The 21,790-nt window shown below is 53.1% G+C and overlaps 2 protein-coding genes across 7 annotated transcripts in view; one reads left to right on the top strand and one right to left on the bottom strand.

Annotated features, from left to right (window-relative positions):
- CDAN1 (codanin 1) overlaps positions 1-777 on the bottom strand; it is a 31,404-nt gene extending 30,627 nt beyond the window's left edge. The window contains exon 1 of the mRNA XM_032974340.2: positions 390-777. Coding sequence (XP_032830231.1) covers positions 390-560 — 171 coding nt within the window. The 5' untranslated portion in view covers positions 561-777. The remainder of the gene's footprint in view (positions 1-389) is intronic.
- Positions 286-9,170, top strand: CINP (cyclin dependent kinase 2 interacting protein). 6 transcript variants are annotated; one of them, XM_032974390.2, is made up of 6 exons: positions 286-352; positions 2,004-2,123; positions 2,762-2,952; positions 3,724-3,835; positions 4,842-4,971; positions 7,024-7,218. In XM_032974390.2, the coding sequence occupies exons 1-6, from the start codon at positions 320-322 to the stop codon at positions 7,197-7,199; spliced, it is 762 nt and encodes a 253-aa protein (XP_032830281.1). In that variant the 5' UTR covers positions 286-319; the 3' UTR covers positions 7,200-7,218. The 6 variants fall into 6 exon arrangements, with proteins under 6 accessions (XP_032830281.1, XP_032830285.1, XP_032830278.1 ...); XM_032974394.2 differs by having other exon boundaries at positions 291-352; positions 6,926-7,066; XM_032974387.2 differs by lacking the exon at positions 7,024-7,218 and adding an exon at positions 7,945-9,170 and having other exon boundaries at positions 293-352.
- The last annotated feature ends 12,620 nt before the right edge of the window (positions 9,171-21,790 follow it).

The raw sequence follows: 21,790 nt of genomic DNA, 5'->3' as shown, positions 1-21,790 counted from the left end.
GGGGGGAGGGGGGTCAGCGGGGGGAGAGGGGAGGTCAGCGGGGGGAGGTCAGCGGGGGGGTCAGCGGGAGGAGAGGGGGGGTCAGCGGGGGGAGGGGAGGTCAGCGGGGGGAGGGGGGGTCAGCGGGGGGAGAGGGGAGGTCAGCGGGGGGAGGGGGGTCAGCGGGGGGAGGGGGGGGTCAGCGGGGGGAGAGGGGGGGTCAGCGGGGAGAGGGGGGGTCAGCGGGGGGGTCAGCGGGGGGTCAGTGGGCGGAGCAGCGAGAGCGGGGAGGGAGTGGTTTGTCGCGCGCGTATTTTGGGCGGGAAACTGAAGGCGCGTGATGGACACACGCGCGCGCAATCCGCAAAGCCAGGTGCGCGCGCAATCCGCAAAGCCAGGTACGCGCGCACCTGGCCTGAGGCGTCGTCGGGAATTCCGCGGTGGGGGAGTGGTGGCGATGGTGGCGGCGTCGCGAGCCACAGCGCGAGCATCGCGCGCGCCGCGGCATCTCCCCTCAGGGCGTTCTTCAACAACAGCAGCGGCGGCGGCGGCGCGGAGGAGGAGGAGAAGGTGGAGGCCATGGCGGAGTAGCGGGGGCGCGCGCTCGATCCTCATTCAAGGGCCCGGGGGGACTCGCCGCTTCTGTCTTCGTCGCGAATGCGGGCAGACAGAAGTCGCCGCTTTACCGTTGCACGGCGGCGAGCGCCATCAAAGTCGCTGCGTCTCCTCGGCGAGGGGCGGCAGGAACAGCGAGTGGCTGTGTGACGTCATCGAGCGATTGTTAACAGCGGCGTGCGTGACGTCATCGAGCGAAACTTTTTTTATTTCGTATTTTAGCGGCGTGTTGCTTTGCGAGTGACGTCATTTGGTCGCTTCTGCCTCGAAGGCGGCGGAGAGTGGCGGCTCGCGGTGGACTGGGAGCGGCACCGGGCGCGTCTCTTCGTGACGTCGGCAGACTTGACGCCAAACGAGTTGCCGTGTGGGTGACGTCATGTAATTTAGCAGGAAAGTTACTGCGCGAGTGACGTCAGAAATGCAATCGGAATAATTCTGGAGGAATCCGATGAGCCATAAAACTCTTTTTCGCAGATGCCCAGCAGGGGCACGGGGTAAGAACGTTACAACAATACGAAAACACGATAGTACAAAGTACAAGTAAGGTAAACATAATCCAAACACATAAATAAAACGAAACCATCCCCATCCTATACCAGGCAAAGCCCACTTGAGGCGTTAACTTATTTTTCAGAAGCGACCTGCCCACCACAAATTGATAGCCCAACGAAGTGGCCCCATCATTTGAACATTTCATAGCAGCAACATGATCAGAAAAGTCGCGTGTCGCCTCAGCGGCAGGCAAGTTACTTCTTTGATGACGTCATAGATAGTTTAATATAAACTTTACGCGCGTGACGTCATCAACAGCTTCTGTCTGACTGGCAGAAGTTGGTGCGCGCGTGACGTCACCGATCGCTCGCGTGTTTCCGCCAAGCAGCAGACAGAAGCCCCTGCTGCTGAGCACGCGTTCCGTTAGCGATTCACGCACTGCAATCGATTCTCGCGCAACCATTTTCAGTTTATTTAGAATCAGAAAGGGTTTTATTCGCCATGTAAGTTCACACCGACACGGAATTTACTTTGGCAGGAATCGGGTGCAACCACAACAAACAAAAACACGAACAAGAAAAACATCTTAAAGTGACTATGTGACTGTGCAAACAGAAAATCCATGAAAAAACACAGCAATATATTCCTGAAAAAAAAGCACCGTACACCAACGCTGTGTGCAAAAAATCCCAGTGGGATGCTTGGGTTAACATAATCGATTGTTAGTCGCCGAGATAATCGATTGTTAGTCGGTGAGTAAATCGTTTACCAAGAGGCAACGGTGCCGTGTCGTTAATGGCTAATAAACCGGTGAGACGAAGAATCGATTCGTTTTAGAACGCAATCCAGAATCGGAATCGTTACATCTCTTACTCCGAGATGCCAGATGAGAGGTTTTTTCCTCTCTCTCCCTCCAGGTCGCCTCGGCGTTGCCGCTGACTGCCCGCGAGGAGTCCCCTCGGTCGTGTCGAGCAGGAAGGGTCGCGAGGAAAAACCTCCCCGAGTTCGGTCGCCAAGCGTCTTCCTTTAGCACACAGGTACTGACTGCGTCGAGCCAAATCGCAGCATCCCTAACGATGGCGGTCATTCACGGGCCGAATGTGTCGCCTTCCCGTACGCAGAGGACCGCAGATCTTGGGCAGTCGTTGGCGCCCTTCAGGGAAACGTGACGAGCTGAAATTATATATATGTATTTTAAACGGTTAAATAGCGCGATTTTAGTTGTGGCAACGTCAAAGTGTAATTATGGCCACCGGTTGCTTATTCTTCTTTGGTTCTTTCGGTAAAGTCACGTAGAATGAGAATAAAATAATAAATTGATAAAATAAAATAACACAATAATATTCTCACAGTGAGAATATAAAATAACACAATAATATTCTCACAGTGAGAATATTATTGTGTTATTTTATCTCACAGTGAGAATATTATTGTGTTATTTTATCAATTTATTATTTTATTCTCATTCTACGTGACTTTACCGAAAGAACCAAAGAAGATGAATCATTGCAGTCACGAAAGCTTTAAATCGGTTGCTTATTGCCTGGGAATGGAGAAGAACCAAAGAGCGCACGGTAATTCCTCGTACAACGCGGCCGTAGATGCGTGTTAAGCGAAAAACGCGTTAAGCGAGGACCTACCGTGACCCCTTGACCCCCCCCCTCTTTGGCCGCAGCGCGAAGGGGAGGGTCCCGCAATGGCCTCCCCCTCCCCGTCGTCGTCGTCCCCGGCCGCGAGCCCCAGCGGCAGGAAGGTGAGGGACGTGGCCGCCGATTGGCACAACGCCATCGCCAAGTGGGACCGCCTCGTCGTCGACTCGGGCTTGGCACTCGCCTCCAGGGTGGCCAACTCCCGGCTCGCGGCACCGTGAGTCCAGAGACCTCGCCGCTCGCCACTCGCCGAGATGGTTAAGCCGATTGGTTCGTGCCGGGTGCGCGTGTGGGGGGAATGTTTTTGTTCTTTATATAAAATGAGAACTTTTTTTTGCCATATCGGAAGTGTAAAAAAAATAAGGATAGGTTTTTACCTTTCGTGCGTAGAACCTTAACAATTATATCAGCTTCAGTTCCGTTTATTTTGAAGTAAAGTGTGAGCTCAGAAGCGCTTAAGTCGGGATTCGTCAATTAAAAACACACGTGACAGACATAACAAAGAAAAGCAAATAATACAAATGAATAAATAAATAAAAATTGTAAGAAATCCTATATTTAAAAATGTTATATTTATTTTTTCCCGCTCATCGTCATCGTCACATCATTACGTTTTGCAGACAGCCCCGTGGGTGCCCACTGCGAACTTCCGTCATTTGTTTCCACTTTCCTCTCGTCTCCTGCGCCCCAACATGCTCAAGCGGTGGCTACATCTTTCTAACACCGATCTCGTTTGGCGTCGTTGTCAAGTCATTCTCTCTGAGGTCTTCCTCTCTTTCCGGTTCCTTCCATTTTTTTCTCGAACAACATGATTTTAATTTTCCTGTTGTCCATCCTGCACGTGTCCAAATAGCGCCAGTCTTCCCGAAAGCACGGTTAATCCGCACGCCCGCGGACAGCAAGCAAGTGGATAATCGGGCGCCAACTATGGCGACGAGATGCCACCCATAGCGATTAACACGCGTGGAACGAATCCCTCCCTGGGCAGGAAGGAGGACGATTCTGCGCCGACTGCGGAAGCAGCATCGGCCGCGGAATCAACACGATCCCAGGAACTGGAGAGAGACTGCGACCAACTCATCGAGGTGTGGGAGAAGTTGGTGAGTGCGCGTCGTCGTTGTCGGCAGCAGCTCACCAAGATCCTGGATTAAAACCCTGGGATTGAGTGGTTGACTGGTCAAGCAGTCCACACCGAGCCAGTACCGAGCCAGGGCACGGCGCAACATCTCCGAGGTGCTGCGGACTGAATGCAGCTTTCACAAACTTGCGAATGAAGCTGGGTTCTCAATGACTGCACAATGACACACCCAGGGCCATTACGCAACACGATGTGATGTCACGCTATGTGTGTGCCTTGCCGGGTGTCCACACAAGTCCCACATACTGACGTACAGTTCTCGGCTGCGCTATAGGTTGGTAGAAAGATCTATACAACATATAACTATATATGTTAGCAGGTAAAGCCCATTAAGGTGTATAGCTCTTTTTCAGAAGCGACCTGGCCACAAATGATAGCTCAATGAAATGGCTTATCATCGTGTGGAAATGGAAAGCAGCCAAATACTCTGAACGCGTGATGTTGATTCTGAATGCGGAGGGAAAAACCGGAGGACCCGGAGAATAATCCACACGACCACGGGGGGAGAGAGAGACGCAAACTCCAAATATACAGCAGCAGGCATCAGGGTCGGGATCGAACCCACGACCTCCAGCATACCAGGCGAGGTAGTTAACATCTCATTGCCACCGTGGCCCACCGTGCCTCCCCCCCGCCGGTACGTACAGACATGGTTACCCTGGTTGGAAAGCTTAGAAAATATCCAACTACGGCATCCTCCCACTTGCATGATAAACACTAAATGGCTGAAAACATCTTAAAATAAAACCCCCAATGTAAGCGGCAGGACCCTCCTGAGAAGGAGTCCGAGGGATCAGCGTGGCTCTCACGAATAAATAACTAAATAAACATTTACTGGGCTATGTGTCTTGAACTTCTTTCGCACCTTACGTGGCCAACCGTGCTCGCCGGCGGTGCTGGGCGGTGGGGGGTAGGGGCAAGGACAACAAACTAAACACACAAGCCGCGTGTCGCTCCTGCTGTTGCAGAGGGGACTGCTGCAAACGATGGAGAAGCTGACGTCGACGCTGCAGGCCGTGTGTGACCTGGAGTGGTACCAGAACAAGCAAGCTTGGAGGCCAACGCCGCTCTTCCGTTCTTGGCCGACAACAACCTTCTGTGAGTACAACAAACAGCCTTCTTCAACACACGTCATTATTATCTATTAAAATTTAGTGACTTGCTCACTATTTTCTCTATTTTTACTGATCCGGCCATACTTGAGACCTGTGAAAAAGAGCTTCACAGGTCATAGGATTCCTCCTGTAGTCTAAATAAAGATTCTGATTCTGTCGGAGCAACAGCCTTCTGTAAGCACAACGACCTCCCTGTAAGCACAGCAACCTCCCCATAAGCACAACGACCTCCCCATAAGCACAACGACCTCCCTGTAAGCACAGCGACCTCCCCGTAAGCACAGCGACCTCCCCGTAAGTACAGCGACCTCCCTGTAAGCACAGCGACCTCCCCGTAAGCACAGCGACCTCCCCGTAAGCACAGCGACCTCCCTGTAAGCACAGCGACCTCCCCGTAAGCACAGCGACCTCCCCGTAAGCACAGCGACCTCCCTGTAAGCACAGCGACCTCCCTGTAAGCACAGCGACCTCCCTGTAAGCCAAAACTTTAAGTTCCACGCATGAAGGTGCGTGCAGCCCTTTGGCAAAGCCACTGCCGGGCGAGAGCCTCCCAGCGGCATGTCGGTCATGGCTATTGTTTGAGCGTACTTCATGTTGGTGAGTGCGGGTTGCTGCAGGTGGGCAGCATAGACAGGTGCGTAGGTAGTACAGCTGTTGTATATATATAGGCCTTTTTTCCATTTTTTGATATTAATAATGATTTTGACAATATTTTTTTTCATATAATCTCGCGGGGTCACTGGGAGCACAAAAAAACGGAAACCCCCCTAACATTTGTGGGGCGCATTTAATCCCCCCCTTTTCGAGCAGCTGTCTTGTCACTCTCGCAAAGATAATGACACCCTCCCCTCCCACCAACGGAAAGGGTCAGTCATAAAGTCAAATAAAAACACACATACACCCCCCCCCCCCCCCCCCCGGACGAAGGATAACAAACAGGCGTTTCGTTTTGGTTAACTTTTCATGCTTCTTCTAACAAATGGTAAAAATTCCAAAACTTAGCAACCAAAGATGAAGCTAACATTATCGATCCTCAGACTCACTCCAATTAAAAACCAGCCTACATTCTACATCAGTGGATCATTACTCCTCATTTATTAATTCAACACTAATGTTATTTTCACCTTTAATAATTTTCTACACGATCTGACCGAAGCATCAAGAAGAATTCTGGCAGTCAGAGTTATTCCTAAGCCATAACGAATTCTCTAACCTCGGGATATCAGATAATAACAATAACTCGAGAACAAACAGCACAAACCCAGGATACAGGCGGTGGAACGAAAATTAATAAACCCTAAGAAATACGTGGTGATGATAATGTGAAATCACAACTCTTGGGAAAAATAAACCAAATAATAATTATGCAGTATTAAACCGGGGAACCAGCCAGAAGAGATGAGGCAACGTGGGTCGATCACGTGACCAAGATAAATGTATCCCAGAGAGAAAGAGAGCCTCCCGGCCACCTTTGTCTTCCAGCAGCACGTGATAGAATTTGCATACGCAGGCAGAGGGCATCTCCTCTTAAAAATCAAACACCACGATGGAAACACTACTACAACATACCTTGAGTCACGTACAGAATCATAACTACAAGTGTTACGGTATCAAGCTATGAGGTAAAATAAATGTGTAACTTCAAACGCCTCAACACATCCTTTGTGCGAGGCAAAACAATGTCACACCGGGAGGGAAGAGCAGGGGGGAGAGGACTCGACCGGACAGGGGGCACCCCCCTCCTTCCAGATTAATTAGTGCAGAGGGTGAGAAAGAAGGACGCACTCGGGGGCAATCTGGAGCATCGGTTTCCTTTTGATGGCGGGATGGCTTGAGGAAGGTGACAGGGAACCATGCCTTGATGAAACTCATATTACCTCAATAAATATAACACACACACACACGGACACACGTACAACCCCCCCCCCACAACACAGAGCGAGATCAAAGGACGTTCCGATCCTTTGTGAGAAGGCGAGCAGAGGAAGACATTTTGGCATAAAAAGAGAGACACAGGCCATACATTGCATCACAGCTACCAGCGGCAGAAGACGGCGACCATCAGCTTGGCAAGGGACAGCTCGACAAGAAGACACAGCAGCTCGGAAGAGGACAGCAAGCCAGCTCCGGAGCATGGCCTCGAGATCAACAATGCATGTGGTGCATCGCAGAGAAGAGGGGCGAGGTGATGCTCTGTGCAGATATAAATAAAGAAAGACTTGTGTCTTTATTTGTATCTGTGTCGGCTGAACAGCTCCACGCTCCTCCATTTGTATATTAACCGTTCCGTTCTTCTCTGCGCGGTGTGTGTTGACTCCGTCCCGCGCACGGCTCGCTCTCTCTCCCAGCTCCTGCGCATCGCTGGCTGACGGCGCGCAAGGAGGCAACCCTCGGACCGCCACGTGGCCGCTGGCGTTCCGAAGGCGCGAGACGTGGTCCCGCTTCCAGACTTCCCACACTGGCCTCGAGCCTCTTCCTGCTTCCCCTTATATCCCTCTCACGCGGAGCCAAGCCCCGCCTTTAGCCACGCCCCTTCTAGAACCTTCCCGATGGTTCCCCGCGAGCACCCTTGAGCCCCGCCCCTGGACTTCGGCCCAGATGATCCCACTTAACCTGATTGGCTTATGGCTGACACAGCGGAGCCTATCCAGCCGGTCGGCGACCGGCGGTGTACTCTCTTTATTACATCGGCACAAGACAAGCAGGACAGGGTTAACAAAACAAGGTTGGACTCGAGCGTCGAATCGCGACCTCAAAGTCGTGACCATTCATCAGGTCGTGTGTGCGGGAAGGCAAAACAAATCACAAATATTTATACTGCAGGAGGAATCCAATGAGCTATAAAGCTCTTTTTCACATTTGTCCAGGAGTCCAAATCACCGTTTGTGCGTTTGTTTACCCGCTCTACCCTGACCCGTCGCCCCCCCCCCATTTGTCTGGCGCGCTGTGGACGCAGACGAGGTGTCGGCCCAGCTGCAGGCGCAGTACAGCGAGGAGCTGCGGCTGAGGCGCGTGCTGGTGGCGGAGATGGCACACGCCCCGTCGCCGAACCTCTCCATGGTCTACCTGTCGGCGTGGCTGCACCAGCCGTACGTCACCGACGCCGCGAAGCTCGCGCTGGAGGCCATGCTGACGGAGACGGGGCACCGGGACATTCCGTGAGGGCGCTCGCTCCGTCCCCGCCACGGCCAGTCGCACTCGGATCTGTGACTCACTTGGGATCTACGGATGAAATGCGCCCCACAAGTGTTAGTTACTTTTGCAAGGGCGACTGCGTAGGTTGTTTTGGTTGTGCTGTGGCAGCACTGCCCAAAGCGTTTGCGGGCTGTGCCGCCTGACCTTCGGATTGAAGTCCGACGTTTCGCTGCACGTGCCGGGAGCTTCTTCAGGAACTGACGTTTCACTCCACGTGTGGGGCGCTTTTTCAGGAACTGACGTTTAGTTCCACGTGTGGGGAGCTTCTTCAGGAACTCTTAAGACTGGAACTCGTTGCCTGTGCACTCCAACGCGAGTCCACGAGTGTGTTGGGGACTCTGAAGACAAATCCGAATTGTCATATTTTCACGACGCCCCTTCCAGAATGATTCTTATTTTTTCATTGATCGTTTCACCTCATGGTTTTTTTTTACGTATCCGCATGGTGTATCTTTACATTCTGCATTTAACTCAATTATTCATGCTTGCCAATAATTACTTTACACCCACGCCAATGCTATTATCTGCGCTTTACTCCATTTCCCGAGGTAATCCGAGAGTTGACATCCCTGAATGTTGAGACTCAGTGAGGCCCTCATGAGTGAACAAACGTCATCACAATAACGGAAGCGACCACTCCGGTGCCTGTCTTCCCACTCGGGTGGAATCCGCGTGATCCCAGCACCATGGTGACAGGTTATTAACCTCCTTGCCTGGTATACAGGAGGTCGAGAGTTCGATCCCGACCCCGATGCATGTATATTTGGAGTTTGCATGTTTGATCCGTGGTCGCATGGATTTTTCTCCGCGACCTCCGGTTTTGCACTCCACATTTAGAAACATGCATTTCGAGTATTTGGCATCTTGAAATTTCCCCACGAGCCACTTTGTTGAGCTACGATGTGACCAGGTCGCTTCTGACAAAGAGCTATATAGAGGTGGGCTTTACCCGGTAAAATAAAAGTTAATAAAATAGTTAATAACTAACTTTTTTATGTTGACTTATACTTTTTTTGTATGGATATGGATTGAGTAGAAACTGTAAATCATTGTTGCAATTCCAACTGCTGGCTTCTGGGCACGACGAGTTTGAACCACTCATGCACTCGGGAGAACAATCGCAGTGGACGCGAGTTCGCACAAACACCCAAACTCACTGAAACTCGTAGAACCACAGATCCACTCACACAAACTCTACAGACCCATAGGGTCACACAGAGGCCCTCATCCAGCAGTGGATTGGTGAAAGGGCTGCACACATCACCAAACAATGGAGCAGTCAAGTTTTTTCAAGGTTTTTTTATCCGAACGGCACCGAACACAATTGCCTTTTCTTTTTGCGAGGGAGGGGGGTGCAAACGGCCAAGGCCATCGCCTCGATCAGCAGGGAGAGCGCTCTCACTTCGCCCAAAGGCAGACGTTAGCGATGGCCCTGGCCTGTAAACGTCTGGCAACTCGTCAGCCGTGGTGGTTCTCATCGAGCCCGCCTCTGCTGACGAAACCCTCGATGTCAAAACTGGTGCAGAGTTTGCGTTGAACGGATGCCGATGAAAAAACACAAATGGACACCCCGGAGGAAGGCCGTGTGGCTGATGGGATATGTAAAAAAATATATACTGGAGATGTGGAGGGGATTAGTGCCCAATGATTTATTTTGTTACTAGTGTAGTGACATGAAATGTTGTCACTATGGTTAGCGCCAGCCACTATTTCACACGTGCTGCTGAGCGCCAGGTAATAGAGGGACACGTGACTGGGAGCCGGGTAATAGAGGGACACGTGACTGGGAGCCGGGGGCTCCTTACTTGATACAGCAGGGGGCGTGGCCAAGGGCAGAGCGAGCCCGCGCCCAGGGAAATGAAGGGGGAGCCCGAACAGGGATCGGGGACCGTTGTGGGGGAGTCCCGCGTCTCTTCGTCTTCGCTCGTCGCTCCTCGTTCGTCGGTTGAGTGTCGTCTGATATCGTGGGCCAGACAGCGTGTGTGCTGACTGGCCCGTTCGCTACACTAACGCGCACGCACAGAGCAAACAGATAGCCACACCGAGCTATAGAACTCGAGTTGTTAGGGTTGTGTTTATTAAAAGTATTACCTCCAACTACAGTGTGTGACACACTACACTACACTAGCGATAGACCATCGTGAATGATGTAAAATCCCAAAGATGATCCAGAAGGATTCTAGGACTGGTGTTTAGCACACAGGCAAACAATTATCTCAATAATTCACGGGCAGACTACCCAGATAATAGATTAACCGTAAAACACTTTTACATCCATTCCATTTCCATTTATTTGGTATAGCCCTGTGAGCCATTCGGCTCTTGAATCGGGTGCAACCGCAACAAACAAAAACATGAACAAGAAAACATCTTAAAGTGATTATGTACATGTGCCGCTCCTGTCACCGCTGCCCCTGACTCGTGACTCGGTTGCCCCATGACACCACAATCAAGATGGCCGTGGCAGCAGCAGCAGCGATCTGGTTTATAGTGGCAGAGTTTGCGCAGCGGCTTTTTGTTTGGCTATCAAAGACGGCGGTCACCGCAACGCGCGCTTCAGATGCGCTTCTGCGGCCATCTGGACCGCTCTAACCATATTAGGAAGCCACTGGAGCTTTGCACTTTTAAATAATCTAGATTTAAAACTAATTTCTTTAGAACTGCTTTATCTTTAGTTTATCCTGCCCCCGCACCTCCGATTACCACAATTGTCTAAATATGCCGCGAAAGACAACATGCACACAGTCAATAAAAACAGACCATGCACTCAACGTCTTTATCGCCTCCCTTCTCCATTGGGAAGTAATAAATATATTGTACAGCCTCATTGGTTTCCAATATCTGTTTTTTTATTTTATCCACGCCCCCCACCAATCACCCCGGATAATCAGGAGTTGACTGAAGTCAAGTTTATTGGCTCGATCTGGAACAACAGTCTGAAAGCCAACATGTATCACCGTCGGCCAAGAAAGTGTGGGGGTTAGAAGCGGGGAACTTTCTTTGAACCTCGGCCACCAACAATGTCGAGAAGTTGGAAAGGAGACTGGAATCCAAACGCGACCGCAGATTTGAAAATTAACCAACCTCGATGTTTCAGTTTCTGTGCCAATCTCCCAAAATATCACAGAGCAAATATTTTAAAAAAATGACCGACACCCACGAACATTTGTTTCTGGATGCTTTAAAAGGGGGGATGCAACCCAATATAAACCACATTTATGTAACCCAACGTAAAAATGATAATAGTACACACAAAAGGCGATTTGCAGATGGCAAAAGATGTGAGTGCGACCAATAAATTGAATTAGTCCTCCCATCATGCCTTGCATGACATCACCACACCGCCGTTGAAGTGCGCGCAGCCTTGTTTTAGGCCAACAAGCCAACACGGCTGCATTAATTTCGACGGCATCAAAACAGCGTTTAGGACGCCTTTACAAGAGTGTCACCCCAAAGTCGTGAAAAAGCCAGCCACGGAGAGCCCACGAGTACGCAATGTTGCAGCGCAGATTGTTGCCGGTTGAAATAACAAAAGTCTTAACCCGGAGAAGCGTCCCCACTTGTGTGGGAGCGTCACATTGCCACATCCTCTCCACTGCCTGCTCCGCGCTACAGCAGTCCAGGCGCTACAGCAGTCCAGGCGCTACAGCAGTCCAGGCGCTACAGCAGTCCAGGCGCTACAGCAGTCCAGGCGCTACAGCAGTCCAGGCGCTACAGCAGTCCAGGCGCTAGAGCAGTCCAGGTTTTGCCGACAGCTCCCCGCTCCAGTTCCCCCTCGGGTCGCTCTGCTCCACGTTTTTCCTCACCACCACCGCCACCACGACCCTCGGGCGCGCTTCAAAGCCCTGTGTGCAATGGGGATCGCAAGTTAACACCGGGGCCAGAAATGTACAGGCACGCAGGACAAGATGGTACAGCGCAAACAAATCTACCGTTCATTTAGTTTATTTTATTGGGTTAATGGATAATCATGTAAAAACCAAGAAATTGATTTGCCATAAAAAGCAAAATAACAAACAAAACGAAAGGTCCAGCACTGGTTACACGAGTGGCCTCGGCCACGACGCACCTCCGGATACACCCAGCCCCACCGGTTCATGCCACCCAAAGCCATCGCTGACCGAGACCATCCCCGCGCTGCACTCGAGAGCCCCCGGCGTTTAATAACGGGCGGCTGAAACCCAGATTCGAACCTCGGATCTCAGCGGAGCCAGCTCGATGGCCATGAGGAGGGGTCGGCAGCCTTTCAAAGGAGGCATTTTCTTGTTTTTTGTCTTTGACCAAAATAGTTGGAGAGCCGCAGCGACGCGCACAGAGAGAGCGACTTGTACACAAACACAGCAGCGGGTATACAGCAGATGACGACACACATTCTGACTTAAACAACAGACGATGGAATAAACTGCATCGATTTAGGTGCGTCCCCCCCTTAGTTATTCTTTAACAACACAGTTTAACTGTTGTACATTTTGCCGTCACCAAGACATTGCATAGCGAACCCATTTCCTGCCATATTTCATCAATCACCTTTACGGTAAATTATGTTGAAGATTTAAGTAAATAAAACGGCTGCCCGCAAGGGGACTAAGCCAACGAGCCGCCGCAAGTTGCCGACCCCTGGCCATGATGAACCCTCCGAGACATATTAGACACTTTAGACAAATCCTGACCCCAGGCTAAATAATGAGGATGTCAGTAGTGTCGACAGTGTCTACCACACGGCCATTGTGAACCCTCCAAGCCACCCGCCACCACCTCTTCCTGCCGCCCGTCTCGGAGCGTGGCGCTCGGCACTCGAGCCGGGTGGCAGTGCCGGCTGGGCAGCGCCGCCGTGGATGTAACGCGGATGTAACGCGGATGTGCCGCTCCCGACCACGCCGGTATCGACACTGGACCGGGAGCGGCTTGAGGTTTCTGTCCCACATGAGGAATACTGAGGCTGCTACGAGGGACAGCAGCTCCAGACCGGTCGGTGGCGGGAGAGGCCACAGCACAGTCTAGAACTCTACGGGATACTGGACAGGGTTTCCCCCTCGCCCCCCACCACCATGCCGTTCCTCTGCAGCCACACGCTCTGCTCCGCTCCGCTGGCTGTTGCTTGCCGAGAGCTCAAGTTACGCGGCGAACATTTCCCACGTCTTAACTCTGTTGCGTTCTTATTCTGCAAATGCCGCTTAACGCCTCGTGTTAATAACAACGCAACTTTGTCGCTTCTGTTTTCCCACGCAGTTGCACTCGAGAAAGACCCCAAGTCGCCCTTGCAAAGGAAAGCAATGTTGCTTCATGCGCCTTGAAGGATTTAATCCCCTGGTTACGTGCATGCGTACATTAAAAGAGAACCGTTAGATTTAAACATGCCCTGCGCCTCATCCGATAAGGCACAGACCCAGGAGGCCCGACCCATGCCCTCCCCTGTGCACCCTGGCCCAGGCAGCCTGGCACTCGGACTAGGCAAGGCAAGGGGCCTGCTTGGCTGATGAAACATCTCATAACCACCACGTATGTACGCTTAAGAAGACAGTTTGTCAATCTACTTATGGGTCGTGGGGGTTATTTGACCATACTTCACCATGCCGGTCATTGCGTGTTGAAGGTGGGGGATCACAGAAAATGAAGCAGGTGTACATTTTGCTGCACTGCTCTCTGCCACCCACAACCCCTCGGCCCCGTAGACTATAACACCTGCTGACGACGCACAGTGGTGACCCATCCACGCGTGATCCGGTCTCAACCCCACCTCCTTGGCGTCTGAGAGGCGATGGGACCGGGCAGTGCATCCAGAGCGGTTTGGTCTTAGGCCTACAAGCACTAACCAGGGGGGTCAAAACCTATTTTTTATTTTATTTTAATGGGTAAGGCCAACTGAGCTTCGTAGCTCTTTTATCAGAAGCGACCTGCCTATCACCAATTATAGCTCAACGAAGCAGCGGCTTCTCATCATGTGGAAATTTCTAGCTGCCAAATACTCTAAACGCGTGATGTTGAGTCCATATGGAGGGAAAAACCAGAGGACCCGGAGAAAATCCACACGACCGCAGGGAGAACACGTAAACTCCAATTATACAGCAAGCGTCACGACCGAACCCACGACCTTCTCCTGTATACCAGGCGAGGTGGTTAACATCTCGCAACCGTGGCACCCCTGCTTAGCCGCCCAGATGGGGCGCACTGTGGGTGGTGTCGGTTGCCGTACCTATGCAGGTGGACGTCGCTCTTACTCCGCTAGGTGGACGGCTTCGCCGAGGGCAGGCCGCCCACACCGCTCTGATGCTCTGCGAGGCCGTGTGGCGGCGGCGGCGGCCCGGCCGTGACGCCGTACCCCTGGAACGCGTGGTTGCCCTGCATACGGTACCAGCCGAAGTGGACGGACACGAGGCCAGCGCCCATCACGATCAGCACGCGGTTCCGCTTCCACACGTCGCGGAACGCCATGGCAACGACAAGAACCTGCACACATGCACAGAGGGCAACCGTCAACAATCGCAACACTGCCTGACGGGACGCGGGAACCGCTCACGTCATCCTGAGTTGTTACTGCCCGGATTGGAACCCAGGATCTCAGCGGTGCCAGCTTCAGTCCCCTCTGGCACGGCCAATATGAGCGAAACCCAGACCCAGGATCTCACTTGTCAACCACGGTGGCTCAGCGTCTCGGACACGCCCATCACGAGTGCCCTGAGAAACAGAGACATAGAACCGGTGCTCAAAACCAGAATCTCAGCAGTGTGAGCTTGGTGATCAGGCAAAGACCACCAACTCGCTAAACTTGAGAACCCGTTGATAAAAGGTGTGGCTGAAACTCAAGAAATAAAAGCGAGGATCTCCTGTATACCAGGTGAGATAGCTAACATCTCGCCACCGTGGCATCCACATATTAGACACTTTAGACACATCCTGAGCCCAGGCTGTAAACATGAGGATGTCAGCGGTGCGGGCAGTGTCTACCACACGGCCATTGTGAACCCTCCGAGCCACCTCTCCTTGCACCCCGTCTCGAAGCATGGCGCTCGGCACTCGAGCCGGGCGGCCGTGGCTGTACCGTAGCTGTACCGTGGATGTACCGCGGATGTGCCGTGGATGTGCCGTGGATGTGCCGTAGCTGTACCGTGGATGTATCGTGGATGTGCCGTGGATGTATCGTGGATGTACCGTGGATGTACCGTGGATGTATCGTGGATGTGCCGTGGATGTATCGTGGATGTGCCGTAGCTGTACCGTGGATGTATCGTGGATGTGCCGTGGATGTGCCGTGGATGTATCGTGGATGTGCCGTGGATGTGCCGTGGATGTGCCGTAGCTGTACCGTGGATGTATCGTGGATGTATCGTGGATGTATCGTGGCTGTGCCGTGGATGTGCCGTGGATGTGCCGTAGTTGTGCCGTGGATGTATCGTGGCTGTGCCGTGGATGTGCCGTGGATGTGCCATGGCTGTGCCGTGGATGTACCGCTCCCAGTCGCGCCACCAGATCCCCAGGGCTGGTATCGACACTGGACCGGGAGCGGCTTGAGGTTTCTGTCCCACATGAGGAATACTGAGGCTGCTACGAGGGACAGCAGCTCCAGACCAGTTGGTGTGGGAGAGGATACAGCGCAGTCTAGAGCTCTAAACCAGTCTATAGCGCAATCTAGAACTCCATAAATATATATGTAAACACCCAGGTCTGTCATTCTGTGACTCTGTCATTGTGTGATTAACACGGCACGGATTGGTTGAAGTGCGTCACGTGACCGCGAGCAAGCAGCCAACCAGAGGTGCGCCCCTCACAAACATGTACGCCCCCCAGGTGATGTTGCGCCGTAATAAGGCGCAGTGGGCAGCTTGACTGTCACCACACTCACGGGCCGACAGGGCTGGGGGCTGAGTGGGACCCCCCCCCAACAATTCCAAAGATCCCTTTAGATAACACCTTGCAAATAATCCAAACAGTTCTTTCAGTGATTAATAAGTCATAGCTCTTAGAAGTGAATGTAAATATCACAACTAAAGTTTAAATACATTTTCATTCATTCACATTAAAGTTGCATCGCGGGATCGTCAAAAAAGGTATGTAGAGTGAAAGTTTTAAGTGAAAGCCGTGTAAAGCCGCTCTTATTCAACTTATTGAAAGTCCTCAAGTACAGCAAAGCCGTTCGCGTTATTTTTACAGTACTCTACAATAATACTTTCAATAATACTTTTGACGGTAAAACACACGTGCACTACACACACATCTATTACATGCAGACATATACACACGGTTCTCATTACATTAGAACTGCAGTTTTTTTGGTGCTTAAATCCACTGCTGGATGAAGGCCCACCGCACGCTGTGCGAGTGGATCGTAACGATTTACTTGACCAGTCCGTTGGGGGCCGCTGCAGGGGGGGCCGCCGCAGGCTAGGTTGTTGGGTGGCGCCATAGTTACAGTTTATAGCAGCCTAGAACTCTAAACCAGTCTATAGTGCATTATATACCACATTCTACATCTCTGCGCCAATATATAGCACAGTCTACGTCACGGTCCACGTCACGGCCACGTCACGGACCACGTCACGGTCCACGTCACGGACCACGTCACGGACCACGTCACGGTCCACGTCACGGTCTACGTCACCGTCCACGTCACGGACTACGTCACGGTCTACGTCACGGACCACGTCACGGTCTGTCACAGTCCACGTCACGGTCTACGTCACTGACTACGTCACGGGCTACGTCACTGACTACGTAACGGACTACGTCACGGGCTACGTCACGGATCACGTCACGGTCTATGTCACGGTCCAACGTCACGGTCTACGTCACGGACCACGTCACGGTCTACATTACGGTCTACATTACGGTCTACGTCACGGTCCACGTCACGGCCTAGGGGGCTCGCACGGAGCCTGCGCAGATTTGGGCCCCCGGGAGTAGCGGCGGGGCAGTCAGAGCAGGCTGCCCGCAGCAGGAGGAGGAGGTGGACTATGAAGGCAGAGGGTGGACTATGAAAGAGGTGGACTATGAAGGCAGAGGGTGGACTATGAAAGAGGTAGACTATGAAGGCAGAGGGTGGACTATGAAAGAGGTGGACTATGAAGGCAGAGGGTGGACTATGAAAGAGGTGGACTATGAAGGCAGAGGGTGGACTATGAAAGAGGTGGACTATGAAGGCAGAGGGTGGACTATGACAGAGGTGGACTATGAAGGCAGAGGGTGGACTATGAAGGTGGACTATGAAGGCAGAGGGTGGACTATGAAGGCAGAGGGTGGACTATGAAAGAGGAGGTTCGTCTGAGCTCCGTCGCCTTGTCAGTGTCCTGTGTGAACCCTTGCGGGCTCGTAGGTGGCTGGGAGCCGGCGTGCCGTCTCCGCCAGCGAGTCGAACTTCTTTCGCGCCCTACGTCGCCAACCGACTCCGCGCTACGAGTGACGCGCGGCAGGGCAGCAGCACCTCCTCGTCCCTGGGCTCTCGGCGGTGTCGGCAACACCAACATCATCACAACCCCAGCCAACGTCGCCGCTCCCCTTGCACAAAGACTCCAATCTCTCTAGCTGAGACGACCACCACCGACTCGTGTCCCCGACTCGGTGAGACGCAGGCAAAGCCTCCCCCCCCCTTCCCTGCCCCCCCCCCTTCCCTGCCCCCCCCCTTCCCTGCCTCGCTCGCTGCGGGGCTGCCTTGCAGCCTCCGGCACGGGAGGGCAGCAGCAAGAGCAGCCGCGGCCCACGGTTGTACCGTACTCCTATGCTGCCCTGTACCGTACTCCTATGCTGCCCTGTACCGTACTCCTATGCTGCCCTGTACCTTACTCCTGTGCTGCCCTGTACTGTACTCCTGTGCTGCCCTGTACTGTACTCCTATGCTGTCCTGTACTGTACTCCTGTGCTGCCCTGTACTGTACTCCTGTGCTGCCCTGTACTGTACTCCTATGCTGTCCTGTACCGTACTCCTGTGCTGCCCTGTACTGTACTCCTGTGCTGCCCTGTACCGTACTCCTGTGCTGCCCTGTACTGTACTCCTGTGCTGCCCTGTACTGTACTCCTGTGCTGCCCTGTACTGTACTCCTGTGCTGCCCTGCCCTTGACCCCGCGACTCGCGAGCCCACCACACGTGCGTGCGGGCAGTATGGCAATCGGAGTCGAGCGGCCTCCGGATGAAGTGACGATCTACATAACGTATCTTATATAATTATAACTTATATAATGTATGTTATATATAATGTATCTATGTATAAGGTATCTATACATAAAGTATGTGTTATACGACAAGGAGTCTCTCATCCAGCAGTGGAGCGGTGCGCCGCGTTACCTTCGCCTGGCGCTGCGACCCCGAAGTCTCCTTCGCCGTGCTGGGGGGCGGGGCGCGGAAGCTGGGGGGAGGGGCGGGGCATAGGGGGCGGGGGCGTAGGGGGCGTGGCATAGAGGGCGGGGCATAGGGGGCGTGGCATAGGGGGCGGGAGATTCGGGGATGGAGGCGAAGGCGTTTTGGGGCGGGAGGGAGATTGAGAGGGGGGTGGGGTGGGGGGTTGGGGGGGAGATTGGCGATGGGGGGGGTTTGGGGGTGGGGGGGTTTGAGGGTGGGGGGGTTTGGGGGTGGGTTTGGGGGTGGGGGGGAGATTGGCGGTGGGGGGGGGGGTTGGGGGTTTGGGGTGGGGGGGGAGATTGGCGGTGGGGGGGGGTTGGGGTGGGGGGGGTTTGAGGGTGGGGGGGAGATTGGCGGTGTGGGGGGTAGAATTGGGGAGGGATTGGGGAGAGATGGAGGGGTGGGGTTTTGGGGGGGGAGGGCTCGCGACCACGACACAAAACAATAATAACAATTTCGATTTAAAGCTTTCGTGACTGCAGGGATTCATCTTCTTGGTTCTTTCGGTAAAGTCACGTAGAATAGAAATAAAATGATAATAAAATAATAAAATTCTCACGACGTTTCGGCCACAACACAAGTGGCCTTCTTCAGGTGAAGAAACAGGTCTATCCAGAAGACGGAGCTTGATTGAACGCTGTCAAGCAAGGAGCGAGTCGTTTTAAAGCTGTGTGGGCGGAGTTGAATTAGCATGTTACCAGCCCCACCTCCAGAGCGGAGGGGGCTGGGAACAGACAAAAAAGGGGGGGAAAAGATTAAAAAACCACAAAATAACAACAATAGAAACAGCCAAGGTGCGCTGCTGTGTCCTGAGTTGCATTATGACTATGCTATAAACTGGACTACTATATAATACAATATTATACCCTCCCGTACCCCCACCACGTGACACTCAGGTGGTGAAGCCAGCAGACTACCACGTGACACTCAGGTGGTGAAGCCAGCAGACTACCACGTGACACTCAGGTGGTGAAGCCAGCAGGCTACCACGTGACACTCAGGTGGTGAAACCAGCAGACTACCGCGTCAGGAGCAGTAGCGGAGTCGTGTGTCATCATCATCGTCGTCGTAGTTGTGATGATGTCTCCTTCGTATTTGTTGATCGGGGCATTGCATCGTCCCACGTTGTGTAGGTCTCTGTTCTGGATGACTACCACGTGACACTCAGGTGGTGAAGCCAGCAGACTACCACGTGACACTCAGGTGGTGAAGCCAGCAAACTACCACGTGACACTCAGGTGGTGAAGCCAGCAGACTACCACGTGACACTCAGGTGGTGAAGCCAGCAGACTACCACGTGACACTCAGGTGGTGAAGCCAGCAAACTACCACGTGACACTCAGGTGCTGAAGCCAGCAGACTACCACGTGGCACTCAGGTAGTGAAGCCAGCAAACTACCACGTGACACTCAGGTGGTGAAGCCAGCAGACTACCACGTCACATCCAGGTGGTGAAGCCAGCAGACTACCACGTGACACTCAGGTGGCGAAGCCAGCAGACTACCACGTCACACCCAGGTGGTGAAGCCAGCAGACTACCACGTGACACTCAGGTGGTGAAGCCAGCAGACTACTACGTGACACTCAGGTGAAGCCAGCAGACTACCACGTGACACTCAGGTGGTGAAGCCAGCAGACTACCACGTGACATTCAGGTGGTGAAGCCAGCAGACTACCACGTGACACTCAGGTGGCGAAGCCAGCAGACTACCGCGTCACACCCAGGTGGTGAAACCAGCAGACTACCACGTCACACCCAGGTGGTGAGGCCAGCAGACTACCACGTGACACTCAGGTGAAGCCAGCAGACTACCACGTGACACTCAGGTGGTGAAGCCAGCAGACTACCACGTGACACTCAGGTGGTGAAGCCAGCAGACTACCACGTGACACTCAGGTGGTGAGGCCAGCAGACTACCACGTGACACTCAGGTGGTGAAGCCAGCGGACTACCACGTGACACTCAGGTGGTGAAGCCAGCAGACTACCACGTGACACTCAGGTGGTAAAACCAGCAGACTACCGCGTCAGGAGCAGTAGCGGAGTCGTGTGTCATCATCATCGTCGTAGCTGTGATGATGTCTCCTTCGTATTTGTTGATCGGGGCATTGCATCGTCCCACGTTGTGTAGGTCTCTGTTCTGGATGACTACCACGTGACACTCAGGTGGTGAAGCCAGCAGACTACCACGTGACACTCAGGTGGTGAAGCCAGCAGACTACCACGTGACACTCAGGTGGTGAAGCCAGCAAACTCCCACGTGACACTCAGGTGCTGAAGCCAGCAGACTACCACGTGGCACTCAGGTAGTGAAGCCAGCAAACTACCACGTGACACTCAGGTGGTGAAGCCAGCAGACTACCACGTCACATCCAGGTGGTGAAGCCAGCAGACTACCACGTGACACTCAGGTGGCGAAGCCAGCAGACTACCACGTCACACCCAGGTGGTGAAGCCAGCAGACTACCACGTGACACTCAGGTGGTGAAGCCAGCAGACTACTACGTGACACTCAGGTGAAGCCAGCAGACTACCACGTGACACTCAGGTAGTGAAGCCAGCAGACTACCACGTGACATTCAGGTGGTGAAGCCAGCAGACTACCACGTGACACTCAGGTGGCGAAGCCAGCAGACTACCGCGTCACACCCAGGTGGTGAAACCAGCAGACTACCACGTCACACCCAGGTGGTGAGGCCAGCAGACTACCACGTGACACTCAGGTGAAGCCAGCAGACTACCACGTGACACTCAGGTGGTGAAGCCAGCAGACTACCACGTGACACTCAGGTGGTGAAGCCAGCAGACTACCACGTGACACTCAGGTGGTGAGGCCAGCAGACTACCACGTGACACTCAGGTGGTGAAGCCAGCAGACTACCACGTGACACTCAGGTGGTGAAGCCAGCAGACTACCACGTGACACTCAGGTGGTGAAACCAGCAGACTACCGCGTCAGGAGCAGTAGCGGAGTCGTGTGTCATCATCATCGTCGTAGCTGTGATGACGTCTCCTTCGTATTTGTGGATCAGGCATTTCATCGTCCCACGTTGTGTAGGTCTCTGTTCTGGATGGCCACAGTCGCACCGCTACTGCTGGAGAGTTTCACATTTCCCCATCTACTGCCATGGTTTGTGCGGTGGATGTGGTTTGGAGTGGACCATGAGCAGCTTCGTGCAAGATCAAACCGAGGGCTCTTCGGCACTGGTTCGGCAGTGGTGCACAAGCACAATATATTTATAAAGGTAAACTTAACACGTAAATAACGTCGGAACACCAA

This window comes from Petromyzon marinus, chromosome 53 (assembly GCF_048934315.1).
Source record: "Petromyzon marinus isolate PM22_M1 ecotype Great Lakes invasive population chromosome 53, UKy_Petmar_22M1.pri1.0, whole genome shotgun sequence".
Classification (NCBI taxonomy): domain Eukaryota; kingdom Metazoa; phylum Chordata; class Hyperoartia; order Petromyzontiformes; family Petromyzontidae; genus Petromyzon; species Petromyzon marinus.
The sequence above is the reverse complement of the archived record's forward strand: the minus strand, read 5'-3'. Positions and strand labels throughout refer to the sequence as shown.